Below are 15812 nucleotides of genomic sequence, written 5' to 3' on the forward strand. Positions count from 1 at the left end.
CCACAGGAAGTGAAGATAAGAAGTAAAGACAGGAATTAAAGATAAGAAGTAAAGACAGGAAAAAATCACTGGAAGTAACCACAGGAAATAAAGATAAGAAGTAAAGACAGGAAGTCACCACAGGAACTAACAATAAGAAACAAAGACTGGAAGTAAAGATAAGAAGTAAAGACAGGAAGTCACCACAGGAAGTAAAGATAAGAAGTAAAGACAGGAAGTAAAGATAAGAAGTAAAGACAGGAAGTAAAGATAAGAAGTAAAGACACAAAATAATCACAGGAAGTAACCACACGAAATAAAGATAAGAAGTAAAGACAGGAAGTCACCACAGCAATTAAAGATAAGAAGTAAAGACAGGAAGTCACCACAGGAAGTAAAGATAAGAAGTAAAGACAGGAAGTCACCACAGGAAGTAAAGATAAGAAGTAAAGACAAGAAGTAAAGATAAGAAGTAAAGACACAAAATAATCACAGGAAGTAACCACACGAAATAAAGATAAGAAGTAAAGACAGGAAGTCACCACAGGAATTAAAGATAAGAAGTAAAGACAGGAAGTCACCACAGGAAGTAAAGATAAGAAGTAAAGACAGGAAGTCACCACAGGAAGTAAAAATAAGAAGTAAAGACAGGAAGTCACCACAGGAAGTAAAGACAGGAAGTCACTACAGGAAGTCATCATAGGAAGTAAAGAGAGGAAGTCACCACAGGAAGAAAAAATAAGAAGTAAAGAGAGGAAGTCACCACAGGAAATAAAGACAGGAAGTCAACATAGGAAGTTAAGATAAGAAGTAAAGACAGGAAGTCACCATAGGAAGTTAAGATAAGAAGTAAAGACAGGAAGTCACCACAGGAAGTCACCACAGGAAGTTACAGATGCCAAGTTAAAGATAAAACATAAGTGAAGATGGGGAATAAAGGCAGGAATGGAGTGAAGGCAGGAAGTGAAGATAGGAATTAATGTAGGGTGTGTCCATCCTCTCTTTTGCCCTTGCTTCCTTTCCTTGCCCCCCCCCCCTCCCTCTGCTTGTCATCTTGCCCCCTTATTATTTAGCCGGAGAAGCTTTAAGTGAAATATTATAAATACTCCGCTGTGTTGGAATCTTTTATCAGCTGTGTCACTTCCATTATTCAATAAGCGATTAGTAACAGTCTTCCCGATTTAGCCGTTAAGCCCCGGAGAGCAGGTGAGCTATCTGGTGTCAGAGGTACTGACTGGGGAGGGGGGGTGGGGGGCAGGTAGGAGGGAGAGGGAAACACTTCCTCTTCCTCTCCAGGGGGAGTCAGCCCGCCTTCTCCTCTTCACTGTCCCAGAGGATCCCGATAAACTGGAGGTTCTTCCTCCTTATCCAGGAAATCAGGGCTGGATTTTATATGACTTCCTCCTCTTCTTCCTCCCTTCTCTATTTCTCCCCCTCTTCCTGCTTCCTCCTCTCTTCCTCCTTCCTTTTGCTCTCCGTTATCCTACTCTTCATTTTCCTCTTCTGTAAAATATGATCACCATCACCGGTTGTGTATGATAAAGTATAAATAGTAGTATATAGATAATATAATGTACTTATAATATACACTATATATGTATAGTACTCACACACAGACGCACACACCAAAGAACACACAAAGCGTCTTCTAGTTTCTTTATGATGTTAAAAATGAACTTTTTTCACTGATTTGAGATCAGGGAGAAGTCGTTCTACGGTCTCTCTTCCTACGCGCTCCTCTTTCAAAATAAAAGGTGGCATTGGTCAAATCTATCACAATAAAGCACATTTAATACCATATTTGTATCGTGTCAGGTTTTCACATTTCCTTTAATCTCAAATTCAGTCCACAAATAAAAGCAAAGACCATCTCGGCTCCTTTCCTCCAGACTCCAAGTCATCGTGTAACAAAGCCACCCCCCCCTCCCCCGAGTCCCCCCCCCCCCCTCTCAGGAATCAAACCCGTGACCTTTTTAAGGCGGCGACTCATTTTCAGGCAGTAATTCCCCCCCCAATGGAACAAGCAGAGTAACATTTAAAGCGTAAATGCTCCGGCTGGCCTGGGGGGGGGGAAGCGGTACTGTGCGTCTGAGCGGGGTCAGAGGTCACGCAGCCTGCGGCTGGTCCACCTGAGGAAGAATCAAATCATAACGAGTTTGTTTATACATTGCATGTTTCCTTCTCCCATTCGTCCACATTCAAAGGCCTTTTCATAGTTCTTCATCTCCCGAGATCCAGTTACTTCGTTCTGTTGAAGGTTCGCTAATGTTTCACAATAAAAGCATCTATTTGGCTTCTATTGTGAAAGACAAGCAGGAAGTTGTGACGTTTTATTGACAGCAGTAGCAGGGTTTTAATATTTTAATAAATGTAAATATTTCTAATATTGTATCTGCTGAACGAGATCCTTTGTTTTCTTTCCTTTCTGTTATAAAACGTGCTCACTGGCCCCGCCCACTCGCAACACAAGCCACGCCCCCTCAGATTCCTCTTCAACGCTGCTTTTTCACACATGTTTTCGGATCTTCTTATCTTTCTCTTGTTCATCCTTTCTTCTTTCCTCTTCGTCTTCCTCTATTTCTTCCTTCCTCCTCCACCTATTCGTCCTTGTCCTATTCCTCCTTCCTCTTCTTCCTTCCTCTCCCTCTTACCTTCCTGCCTCTTCGTCCTCCTCCCCTCGTCACGCCTCTGCCTCTTCGTCCTCCTCACCCCTCCTCCCTTCTCCCTGCTCTTCCTCCTCCTCTCTTCCTGCCATCGGGGATGCAGCCAGGCGTAGAGTGTGGAGACTTAGCCGCGTCGGTAGTCTACGCAGCATTTACACCACCAGTCTGCTCCACTCGGAAGGTAAAGAACAAGATGTTGTGGTGGACCTGAGACAGACAGGTGTGTCCCCCCCCCCCTCCCCCCTCATATACCTGACAGGTAGCAGGGATTGGGTGACATGTTGTTTTAAACAACAACTATTGGAAGACCTTCGGACCCCCAGATCTAATCCTTTTTTTGCTTACTTTTATTACTTTGGCTTGATGGATGGCTTTAAACACTACATTACCCATGAGCCTCTGGGGCGTCCTTGTAGAGAAGAAGAACATTAAAAAGGAATTTCTCTGCACAAAAGAGATTATTTTTCTCTGCAGCCAGTCAACAGAATTTGAAGCTCTGCAATGCATCTTGGGATTTGTGGTTCAGTCTGTCAATCATTTAAGTCTTACCGTCTTACGGATGTTTTATTGCCACACATTTGATTACTGTGGAACCTCGGAGGAAAACCTTTGGGTGAATCACAGCCCCCCTCACCCACAACAACAACCCCCCCCCCCCCCCCACACCCTTCTAGAAAGACGTGGCAACAATCGGCTGAGATTTATATTTTCCAGGTTATTAATGTTCTCAAAAGGCCGCGAATAATATGCGGAGTAATGACCTGTGTCGCTGAGCAATACTGTGTGCGCTGACATTTAAGGCTTTAATTTGTGTTTCCCCCTTTGTGCCCCCCCCTCCCCCCCCCAAACACACCGACACCTCCCAGCACGGAGGACAGCCCCCCCACCTATAAATGCTGTATATCTGGTTTGTTCTGTTTTCTGCTGCTAAAGGTTATCGGTGTCAGAGTTCACAAATTGCCTCCTGCCCCCCCTCTGCCCCCCCCAACACACACACACTGTAGCGACATCGCAGAGGAAACGCCAGGCAACCAAAAGTTCTCCCATTCATAGAACTCTCCAAAGTGTAGTTCATGCTCCTCTGACTACTTTGTAGATATATCTTTACAGCTACTATTGCTATTCATGGTCCCCCGTCTCATCAGATATGAACTGCATTGTGGGAGTGCCCCCCCCCTCCCCCGTTTTATTCATTAGCCTCCGCGGCGCCGGGTCACCGTTCAGCATTTAAATCCGAAGCAGCATTTAAATTACACTGCTGAGAGCCCCCCCCCCCCTCCTCTCTGGATTGTTGGTTTCCATAATTGTCAAGTAACCCCCCCCCCCCCCTTCATGCCCTGAAAGCACAGAATCATGGGAATTTAATCATGATGAGATTTTTGACCCTGTGGGGCTCAAACCGTCACGGGGGGGGGGGGGGGGGGGTGCATGTAGAGGTTTATCTCCGTCTATTTACTTCTCTCTTGTGGCGGTGACCTTTGACCTCTTGACAGAGTAGTTTAGAGAATAACAGATTTAACCCAAAATAACTATAGAATGTTGTTCCTCCTCACCTTCCTCCTTCTCCCCATCCTCCTGCTCCTCCTCTTCTTCTCCTCAACCTCCTCCTCTCTTCACCTTCCTCCTCCTCTTCTCCTCATCCTCCTGCTCCTCCTCTCTTCCTCCTCATATTGTATCCTGTTTCTGGCGCGCGGCGTCAGAGGAGGACTCTAAATCGTTCTTCTCCTTGGCGACCTCTCTGGGGTCAAAGGTCAGATGTTTGAAAGAGGCCTCTCCTCTTCTTCTCTGCTCAGACCCGGAGGAGAACTTTGAGCTAACCATCGTGTCCCTGACGGGACAGACGTGGCACTTTGAGGCGGCGTCCTACGAGGAGCGGGACGCCTGGGTCCAGGTCATCGAGAGCCAGATCCTGGCCAGCCTGCAGTCGTGTGAGAGCAGCAAGAACAAGGTGCCCCCCCCACCCCAGTGATGAGCAGTACACAAATGTACTTCATGTGGTCTGGTATTTATATACTTGTGTGTACTTCAGTCTCGTCTGCCGAGTCAGACGGAGGCCATGGCGCTGCAGACCATCAGAGGTCTCCGTGGCAACGGGCGCTGCGCCGACTGCGAGGCTCAGAGTGAGTTTATTTATAGATCTTTATATTTATAAAAATATGTTCTACACGTATTAAGACGACCCCCCCCCCCCTCCTCTCCAGACCCGGACTGGGCCAGCCTCAACCTGGGGGCGCTGATCTGCATTGAGTGCTCCGGGATCCACCGTAACCTGGGCACCCACCTGTCCCGGGTCCGGTCCCTGGACCTGGACGAGTGGCCCCTGGAGCTCCTCAAGGTCATGTCGGCCATCGGCAACGAGCTGGCCAACGGCGTGTGGGAGGCCAACGCGCAGGGCCGCCTCAAGCCGGCGCCGGACGCCAGCAGGTAGGAGGGGCCTAGTGTACCGGGGGGGGGGGGGGGGTGGTGTGTGTGTGTGTGTGTGTGTGTGTGTGTGTGAGATTATCGGGAAGCCAGCAGCCATCGTAACAAATTAGAGCTGACTACCGTCCACATAAAGATCGACTTCCCCCCCGACGCTCATTAGTCAACAGAAGCACCTTATAATTACTCCAACCATGAACCCCCCCCCACACACACACACATTAAGCTTCAGAAGAAATACTTTTTACATTTACTACTACTACTACTACATTTACTGCAGTTAAAGTAAACAAATACTCTCACATAGTGTATTTCTTACTGCACTACTTATACAAGTATGTGAAGTATAAGCTTCATCAGTTAAAGGTGCATTCTGTGTAGTGACCAGCAGGGGGCGACTCCTCTGCTCCCATAGACGTCTATGAGGAAATGACTCTACTTCTGTGTAGTGACCAGCAGGGGGCGACTCCTCTGCTCCCATAGACGTCTATGAGGAAATGACTCTACTTCTGTGTAGTGACCAGCAGGGGGGCGGCTCCTCTGCTCCCATAGACGTCTATGAGGAAATGACTCTACTTCTGTGTAGTGACCAGCAGGGGGCGACTCCTCTGCTCCCATAGACGTCTATGAGGAAATGACTCTACAATGTTTACTGAGGGAATAAATCAAGAGAGAAGTAAACATGAGTTTATGGTCTCAGTCTCTAGTTTCAAGTCTTCTTCAATGCAGCATGATGTTCATTTAGTGAATGAAGGTCCATTTAGTGTCAAACAGACCATAAAGAGGGGATGCTTTAGGGCGGGGCCTAACGCTGATTGACAGGTCTCTAACAGACCCATTTAGAGATACATACAAACAAAGAGGGAACATAAATGACCGTTAACCTACATATCTCATGATGTAAATCTAAGGATCATGTTCATGTCGGACTGTGACTCCCCAACAGTAACACACCCAGCCCCCCCCCCCCCCCCCCCCCCACACACACACACACAGTATCGACAGCCATCAGCCCTCCTCCATCAGACCACTAATGCTTTTATTGTTGCTCATGTTCCTATTTATTTATGAATCTGATTGCATGTTTCCCCCTGAGGAGATTAGAGAAGGAGGTCAATATTATCTCAATTAACCGGCAACGCTCTGCTGCCCCCCCCAGCCCTGTCGATAGTATTTATCAGTCCATCCCTTAAGTGGCTGGCTGCTTGTCGTTTCTCCTCCATTAATCCCTCTCTCCTCCTTCCTCTCCTTCTTGATCTTTACGCCCAACATTCTCCACCCACAAATCCAAACCACGTCACCCCCCCTCTGTCGCCACGGCAACAAAACGCCATGATTTCCTGGATTTAGATCTGTCCAAATTTACATTACATTCAACATACAAGAATCTGTAGTACACAAAGTATATAACAGAAACCAGTATAAAATACCGTAGGATGACTGAGCTAGTGTTCTATCTTAACATATAATGAGTACTTCTACTTTAACGGGTAGTACTTTTTTAAGAAAGCCTGTGGTACTTATTAAACTCGTAATAAACACACTACTACTTTTTATCACCTTTCACTGGTTTCTCCTCCTGTTGTAATGAATAATAATAATAATAACTATGGCACATACATACTGATAATAAAGGTGTGTAAATGCAGAAGGCGATCACAGACCTGGACAGCAGAGGGGGGGGGGGCTGATGGATGTAGACCCCCCTCCTCCCTCCCCGTGGTCTCTCAGCTGAGTAATAGAGGCCCAAATTTCATTTTGCAAGTGGCTGATTTAATGATCCAAAGGGTAATTAATGGCCTGATTATCTTAATGTTAAATATGTCCAGCAGCAATTACGCTGACCTCCTGTCTGTCAAGGTCTGGCCCCCCACCCCGCCCCCCCAGTTTTGGCGTGGGGAAGCGAGAGAAGGAACGGATGGAAGCAAGAGGATGATGTGGGGGGACGGGGACAGGAAATAAAAAGAAGAAGAGGTGCCCCCCCCCACCCGTCCCTCCACACATTCACTGTGTCAGTGGTTGCAGCACCAGAGGGAGGAATCATGTTGGGAAAGATCGTCCAATGAGATATGTGACAGGGCCGAGAGCAGTGCCCCCCCTCCTTCCCCTCACCCCTCCCCCTCCCTCCCACAGCGACGGCCGGTCCAGGTCTCATTACCATCAGGAGGGGGGTGGTGTCTGGTTGGAGCAGGTACAAAACCACTGCGGGGGCTCGTCCTTCTAAACGTTCCCATTAACCTCTGGCGGCCCCGCGGTCGCCCGTCATCACCTCGGCTGGCTTGGCTTCGCACGGCAACGGCTGATGTGACCGCCCGGGGGGCGGGGAGTGGGGGCGCTAAGTTTGGCCACAAGTTTGGGATGCTCATTGTTTTAATTGTCAGTCGGGTGGCGTGTCGACACTGGCACCCAGAAGGCCTGCTAACACGTTAGCCAACAGGAAGTGACAGCGGCTGCTAGTCCCGCCTCTGGACAGCGACCCCCTGTGTTCCTCGCCATAACGGGGACAGACCCGTCATCGGCGTCTTGGTTTGAGACAGAGGTCAAAAAACCAGACCGTCCAAAGAAGAAACAAGCCACCTGGTAGAGCAGAAGCCTTCAGAGTCTATAGTACCTGGTGGAGGTGAACGATGGTGGAGCAGAAGCCTTCAGAGTCTATAGTACCTGGTGGAGGTGAACGATGGTGGAGCAGAAGCCTTCAGAGTCTATAGTACCTGGTGGAGGTGAACGATGGTGGAGCAGAAGCCTTCAGAGTCTATAGTACCTGGTGGAGGTGAACGATGGTGGAGCAGAAGCCTTCAGAGTCTATAGTACCTGGTGGAGGTGAACGATGGTGGAGCAGAAGCCTTCAGAGTCTATAGTACCTGGTGGAGGTGAACGATGGTGGAGCAGAAGCCTTCAGAGTCTATAGTACCTGGTGGAGGTGAACGATGGTGGAGCAGAAGCCTTCAGAGTCTATAGTACCTGGTGGAGGTGAACGATGGTGGAGCAGAAGCCTTCAGAGTCTATAGTACCTGGTGGAGGTGAACGATGGTGGAGCAGAAGCCTTCAGAGTCTATAGTACCTGGTGGAGGTGAACGATGGTGGAGCAGAAGCCTTCAGAGTCTATAGTACCTGGTGGAGGTGAACGATGGTGGAGCAGAAGCCTTCAGAGTCTATAGTACCTGGTGGAGGTGAACGATGGTGGAGCAGAAGCCTTCAGAGTCTATAGTACCTGGTGGAGGTGAACGATGGTGGAGCAGAAGCCTTCAGAGTCTATAGTACCTGGTGGAGGTGAACGATGGTGGAGCAGAAGCCTTCAGAGTCTATAGTACCTGGTGGAGGTAAACGATGGTGGAGCAGAAGCCTTCAGAGTCTATAGTACCTGGTGGAGGTAAACGATGGTGGAGCAGAAGCCTTCAGAGTCTATAGTACCTGGTGGAGGTGAACGATGGTGGAGCAGAAGCCTTCAGAGTCTATAGTACCTGGTGGAGGTAAACGATGGTGGAGCAGAAGCCTTCAGAGTCTATAGTACCTGGTGGAGGTAAACGATGGTGGAGCAGAAGCCTTCAGAGTCTATAGTACCTGGTGGAGGTGAACGATGGTGGAGCAGAAGCCTTCAGAGTCTATAGTACCTGGTGGAGGTGAACGATGGTGGAGCAGAAGCCTTCAGAGTCTATAGTACCTGGTGGAGGTAAACGATGGTGGAGCAGAAGCCTTCAGAGTCTATAGTACCTGGTGGAGGTAAACGATGGTGGAGCAGAAGCCTTCAGAGTCTATAGTACCTGGTGGAGGTGAACGATGGTGGAGCAGAAGCCTTCAGAGTCTATAGTACCTGGTGGAGGTGAACGATGGTGGAGCAGAAGCCTTCAGAGTCTATAGTACCTGGTGGAGGTAAACGATGGTGGAGCAGAAGCCTTCAGAGTCTATAGTACCTGGTGGAGGTAAACGATGGTGGAGCAGAAGCCTTCAGAGTCTATAGTACCTGGTGGAGGTGAACGATGGTGGAGCAGAAGCCTTCAGAGTCTATAGTACCTGGTGGAGGTGAACGATGGTGGAGCTATCAGACGGGGGACAGATGAGCAGCTTTCCGGCGGCTAAAGGATGAGCTACGCTACGCTACGCGGCTGCCGCTCACTTAACGACGAGGCCCCACATGACAAATGCTCGGCCAGTAATAATTCAGCAGCAGGTTCGAGGGCGCTGGGGGGCTTGGAGAGGGGGGGGGAGCTGGGGGGGCTAGTCCTATATGGGAACAGATTAGTCTTGTTCCCTGTAAGAAAAGGCCAGCGCTAACAGATTTAAAATTAGACCGGGGGGTGCAGGTGCGGCGGCTGCCCCCGATTGGGCTCAGAGCCGGCGACTTGGGGGGCCCACATCACAAGGTAATTGCCCCCAAGGGTCAGAGGCAGTGGTGGGGGGGTCCCACACTGTTTCTGTGATCCTAACACACATTTGACTGGTCACATGACCCATCAGAGGCCTCAAATACAAACCACCTCTTCTTCTTCTTCTCAAATACCATAAATGATTATTAACAACATAAGAAGCGTCAAATTCTACAATATTGTGTCGTAATACAGATCCCAGGCAGGAAGTCTGCTTGGTCTCCTTCAAAATAAGAGTTTTACTCTTGTCCACTTAATCCCTTAATCGTTCCTCATCGGATCAGACTCGTTGTGCTTGTCTTCCTGTGTGTGTGTACATATGTGTGTGTGTGTGTATGTATGTGTGTGCGCGTGTGTGTGTGTGCACGTAGAGATTCCTCTGCGGTCCGTTAACTCTCCGGTTCCCCCCCCTCATCATCTGCCGCCCGACACACACACACCACAGAAGAAGAAGAGGCCTCTGACAGACAGGCCGCAGCAACCTTTGAGGAATAATTGGCCCCCACATTCTAATTCATCTGTAAAAGGGAGGCCTTGATTAAATTAGTCCTAATAGACATTATTTTGTACATGACTGCCCCCCCCCCCACCCCAACTCGCCTAACGAGCCCCCCAATTTACTGTTGACATTAAGGCGGCTGACACGAGCCAATCACGGGGGCCACTCATCGTTTGTCACGGCGGCGGGGTTATGCTAATGCGGGGGGGGGCAAACTAAAGGCCCATTCTTTATGCGTGAGTCATTAGATTAACCTCCGCGCCTTATTTTAATAACCAAGAAATAAATAACGTGACTCCGGCCCGCCGTCCTCCGCCTCGCCCACGGTAGCCAGCCCCCTCTCCCCCAACCCCCCCTTCGGCTAATTGGCTCAGTAGGCAAATTGCTCACAGACTAAAGAAGAGGGAGGACGGGGGAGGGGGATTGTGGGTAATGTGTTTGGATTGAATGGGATCACGGGGAGCGGCTGGTAAACATTTGTGAGACTTCTGACTTCCTGTAGGATCCATTGATCTGATCAAGAATCTGATCCCCTTCCTCCTGCTGTAGACCAGGACCACGTCTTTCCATAAAGTTTGTGTCCACTTCCTGCCGTAGTCCTCGCTTCCTCCCCTTTGTATCCAGGTCTCCTCTCTTCTTCTGTGGTGTTGCTGGAGCATCGTGACCCACAGAGCTTTATTTATCTCCATCTGATTTAACCTCTCCGTCTCCACCCAGTCGAGTGTCATGGCTGACTGCCCCCCCCCCCCCGTGCCCCCCTCTCTCCCTTTAATTATCTCTGCCCATCCAAGGGCAGCTAACGACCCGCTAGCAGAGGCTAATTGATTTCTTCTGCTCTCCTTTTGTCTTCTTCTCTGCTCTGTGGTGAGGGACACAAACTCGGCTGAGAAGTCGTCCGTCTTTAAAGGCACATTAGCTCGGGCGGCTAGCTGAGGCCCCGCCCCCAATAATCTATTAATTAGAGGGCTAATTAGGCCAGAGGAGAAGCCACTGACAGTGTCACCTCTAGCCCCTCCCACCTCCCCCCACCCCCCCCCTCCCATACAAACCCATTACGCCTCTTGTCTTTAGTTTTATTTTGAAAGGGTTTCCAGAGTTTAGAAGTTATTCATAGTCATCAGTAGTTATTTAGTTAATAGTTTATTTACTCTTTGATCCTCGGACGTTTGAAGCTGAACAAAGCAGCCAATAGAAGCATCGCTATGGCAACACAAAGTAACAAGATTCCTACCAGCAAAGGCAGCAGTAGAGACATGAGACATCAGAGAAAAGACAGTAGACATGAGAGACATTAGAGAAGAGACAGTAGAGATATTAGAGTCAGTAGAGACATTGTTTGTTTCCTCTGGCTGGTGTCTTTTCATTGTGTCATTTAACCAACACAGACACTAACACACACATGTACACCAACACACACACCTTAAACCCCCTCCCCCCCACCCCCCCCGGGGGCTCCTGCTCATGAAGCGTCTCACAAGGACTCATGTTTAATTATCTACCCAGCATGCCTTGGTGCTGGGGCACATCACGCTTTGTCTAATGGGATGTGAAAAGAGACGCACACACTGTGTGTGTGTGTGTGTGTGTGTGTGTGTGTGTGTGTTTAATTAGTGCAATTAGCCTCTCCACTGTCCAGAGGTGTGTGTTCAGGACTTGTTAGCTTCTGATCATAGATACACACAAACACACAACTGGTCAGACACAACTAAGTAAGAATCCTACACAACCACACAGCTGAGGACAAGGAGCTTACACCCTCACACCAGGCTTCAGTCTAAACACGAGCCATTTAACAAAAGGAGCAAAAGCAAACTTTTACTTTAAAGAGCCCCCCCCCACACACACACACACACACACACACAGTGTGTTACCTCCAGGCTCTTAGCAACTCCAGCGGCGGGGGAAGGCATGCGTCTCCTGCGTCCAGTGGCCTCACATTTCCTCTCCGTCCTCTGGAGGACAGAAGGCCAGAGTCCCGCTGAGCGCACACACACACACACACACACACTCCGGTGACACCCCCAGGCTTTGTCCGGGGGCTGTGGGCCGTGGTCTCGTGCCCGGCCTCCCTACTCTCTCTCTGGGTCGGGCAGGAAGGAAAAAAGCCCCCGGAACATTCCGTGATGCCACCACACCCCCCCAGGTCTCCAGGAAGAGAGTTAATCATATTCCGAACACCCCCCCCCCCCTCGTCTACAACACTTTTTCCCACATTCACTGTGACTTTCCTTAAAGTTGTTTCTTATTTCTGAATATTTGTAAAATCAGAAAATAAATCAAACGTCCCGTCGGTCAGAATCATTTTTCTGATTAACTGATGAAGCTTTTCTCCCAGAAGCCTCTTTGTTTTTCTCAAGTTGTCACAGTACAGAACTCTGTGTTGAGGGTTAATGACCTGATATTATTAGAGGGCAGGGGTCAGAGGTCACACGTCTTTACACGTTAAACCAGTTTAAGCAGAACAAACGTTTCATTTCCTCACACACACACACAGACACACACACACACAGACACACACACACACAGACACACACACACACAGACACACACTGGAGTCATCAACCACTGTTCCCCATTTCCTGGAGGAGGTGTTAATATTTGGTTAAGGGGGGGGGGGGGACAGCTCAATGACCCCCCCCCCCCACTAATCCTGCTGAGCTGCTGGTACATGGAGGATTTGTGCGGATTAGACGGATCAGAAGTTCATGACACTCGATCGGTGAACAATGCGTCCGTCTCATTTAAGACATCATAGTCGGGGGGGGGGGGGGCATAGTATTCTGCTTTTACTGAATGGGAGCATTTTATGTACTATTAGTACAATAAATCAGTGTTTATACATGAAACAAATAAAGAATAAATACTTAATATTACACTTTATATCTGATATAAAGATAACTCATGATTCATCTGTGTGTTGAATTGAAATGTGTCCACAGCAGGACAGGAAGTCTTATTCTGAAGGGGTGTGCTCAGCTTCTCGTTTCTCGTCCTCAGGGAGGAGCGGGAGCGCTGGATCCGGGCCAAGTACGAGCAGCGTCTGTTCGTGGCGGCGCTGCCCGGCGCCGAGCTCTCCCTGGGTCAGCAGCTGCTGAGGGCCACGGCCGAGGAGGACCTGCGCGCCGTGGTCCTGCTGCTTGCTCATGGGTCCAGGCAGCAGGTCAACGAGACCTGCGGGGACGGAGACGGACGCAACGCGCTGCACCTCGCCAGCCGCAAGGGCAACGTGGTCCTCACGCAGCTGCTCATCTGGGTAAGAAGGAGCCAGCTAGTACCCACAAGGTACCCAGGTAGTACCCACATGGTACCCACAAGGTACCCAGGTAGTACTCACATGGTACCCACAAGGTACCCAGGTGGTACCCGCAAGGTACCCAGGTAGTACCCACATGGTACCCGCAAGGTACCCAGGTAGTACCCACATGGTACCCACAAGGTACCCAGGTAGTACTCACATGGTACCCAGTTAGTACCCACAAGGTACCCAGGTAGTACTCACATGGTACCCGGATAGTACACGCATGGTACCCAGGTAGTACCCACATGGTACCCAGGTTGTACCCACATGGTACCCAGGTAGTACCCACATGGTACCCAGGTAGTACCCACATGGTACCCAGGTAGTACCCACATAGTACCCAGGTAGTACACACATAGTACCCAGGTATTACACACATAGTACCAGGTAGTACCCAGGTATTACATACATAGTACCCAGGTAGTATTGCTGCTGTGTTGTTGTTTTTTACACCACTTAAGAAATGCTTTGGATGGCAGGCTTTTATTGTGAAACATCGGTACAGGAAGGAAGCGTTATTAGAATTCATACACATCCTATACAGTATTTGAATAAAACAGATGTCTCACCCCCCCCCCCCCCCCCCCTCAGTACGGCGTGGACTTGATGGCGAGGGACGCCCACGGTAACAGCCCGATGGCGTACGCCCGGCAGGCGAGCAGCCAGGAGGTTGTCGACGCACTGACCCAGTACGGTTGCCCCGACGACCGCTACCCGCTGATGGCCACGCCCAACCTGCCGCGCCGCAACACCAACCGTAACAACAGCGCCGGCGGCTCGGCGCTCATCTGACGCCGCCGGGCCGGGCGGACATGAAACGACTTCCTGTTGTAGGACGCCAGTAGCCGGGAGGAACCCCACGGCATTGTGGGAGACGTGGCTGGCTTGTTTGGGAGATGGGTCACTTGAGCCCCCCCCGCAATCCACTTGACAACGTACCTCATCTTTAATTTAACGTGTGAATGTTCACCTTGTGGGCGGGACTAACACTCTGAACCAATCATATCGTCTCCTCAGAGAGAACCTTCTATTGTCTTTTGAAAGTATCTGGATGTTTTAAGGGAACGAGGGAGCAGAGGAGTGAAGGATCGCATGCCCCCCCCCTCCCACCCGCTGCTCCCTGGGGGTCCACCTGGACCGCTGGTTCTCCCGGGTTCTGGTCTTGTTGAACAGGACTAATAACGGCTTCTTTTCTTCTCCACTTCAAAACAAAGATGGCCACCACGGACGACCAGAACCAGAAGTTTCTGTTTTAAAGCCCCATAAAGAACAAGAAATGAACATGAATCCTTGTAAATATTAGCGTTCAGATGGAAAGTGACTCTGGATTCTCTTCAACCTTTTGGGGTTATTTATTTATTGTAAAGTTTGTGTTTTTGTTTGATTATTTTTCTCTGTGACTGAAATGTGAACCTCGGGGTTCTGATGGTTCTGAAGTTTAAAAAGGGTAATCTTCTTCTTCTCTGTGGAATAACCGCTGTAATGTTTCCTCCCGTCCAATCAGAAGGTCTCCCTGATCGGCCAGTGAATCATTAGGAAGGGCTTCTTCTTCTCTGGTCTGTGGACCTCCTTGTAAAGCGCCCCCCCCCCTCAGTGCGTCCACGGGGACACAGGAAGTCGTTACCTGAGCAGACCAAGTCGCTTTGTTCTGTTCGTGGACCCCCCCCCCAAAAGGGCTGGATCCAGGACCTGGAAGGATCACATGTCGAAGCAATATTCCCGACTCATCCCGACCTCCCCGCTGCCATCTGACCCCTGCCCCCCCCTACACACACAAATGCACTAAATCACTAAATCACTCCGTCCGTCTTCACTCTTCCCCCCATCGTGTTTTAACGCTAACGTTAGCATGCTAACATGCTACGGTTTACCTGTAAAGGTACAGCTAGTCAGCTGATCTCTGTTGAAGCTTCCTCACAACTAATGACAAATAAAGATGAAATCATTTTCTATCTTTATATAACGACTGTAGAGACTTAAGTTGAGACGGATGACCAGTAACAAATGTTAATGAACTAACTCACTACTATGAGACGTAATCATGACATAATGACTCGTCCTCATTGTTGAGTTATCACATGGTTATATGAGTAAATAACTCATTATGAGTCATTTACGTATTATTTCGAGTTAGTAGGTCGTAGTGGTGAGTTAGTAGGTCATAGTGGTGAGTTAGTAGGTCATAGTGGTGACATCCTGGTGCCTGGGATTAAAAAGGCTCCATAAATCAGGTGTTCTCACAGAAGTTTCCTCAACATCTCCGACAGGCGCTAATATTCTTTTTAATTCATTCATATTCATGTTTCCGCTCAGCTGTAAATATGTTGATGCTCACTTTTAGCCCTAAGCCCCGCCCACCCGGGCTGCTCCCACGTTATTTATGAACAAACCCTGTTGTACATTTTTCTCCCTCCGAAGTCCATGCGGGTTTTTATTATGATTTATCATTCAGACTCGTTATTGATCCCGTTATTCTAATAATTATTGTTTTTTTGTTGGCTGTACAGTAATGTTGTTTAAAAAGTATCATTAATATGAAGTCTTCTACTGTAATGTGTCTCTTTCCAATAAAGACCAGAAAAATCCTT

General features: G+C 49.0%; 1 protein-coding gene across 5 annotated transcripts in view; it reads left to right on the forward strand.

Moving 5' to 3' along the window:
• Nucleotides 1–15809, forward strand: part of agap1 (ArfGAP with GTPase domain, ankyrin repeat and PH domain 1) — a 50476-nt gene extending 34667 nt beyond the window's left edge. For 4 of the 5 annotated variants that reach the window (XM_037474981.2, XM_037474990.2, XM_037474964.2 and 1 more), the window contains 5 exons: nt 4436–4590; nt 4672–4762; nt 4844–5066; nt 12924–13179; nt 13816–15809. In XM_037474981.2, coding sequence (XP_037330878.2) covers nt 4436–4590; nt 4672–4762; nt 4844–5066; nt 12924–13179; nt 13816–14016 — 926 coding nt within the window. In that variant the 3' untranslated portion in view covers nt 14017–15809. Of the gene's footprint in view, nt 1–2745; nt 2838–4435; nt 4591–4671; nt 4763–4843; nt 5067–12923; nt 13180–13815 lie in introns of all 5 variants that reach the window. The other variant, XM_037474998.2, reaches the window with a different exon arrangement.
• Nucleotides 15810–15812: the final 3 nt, after the last annotated feature.

Source organism: Pungitius pungitius, chromosome 3 (assembly GCF_949316345.1).
Source record: "Pungitius pungitius chromosome 3, fPunPun2.1, whole genome shotgun sequence".
NCBI classification, from domain to species: Eukaryota; Metazoa; Chordata; class Actinopteri; order Perciformes; family Gasterosteidae; genus Pungitius; species Pungitius pungitius.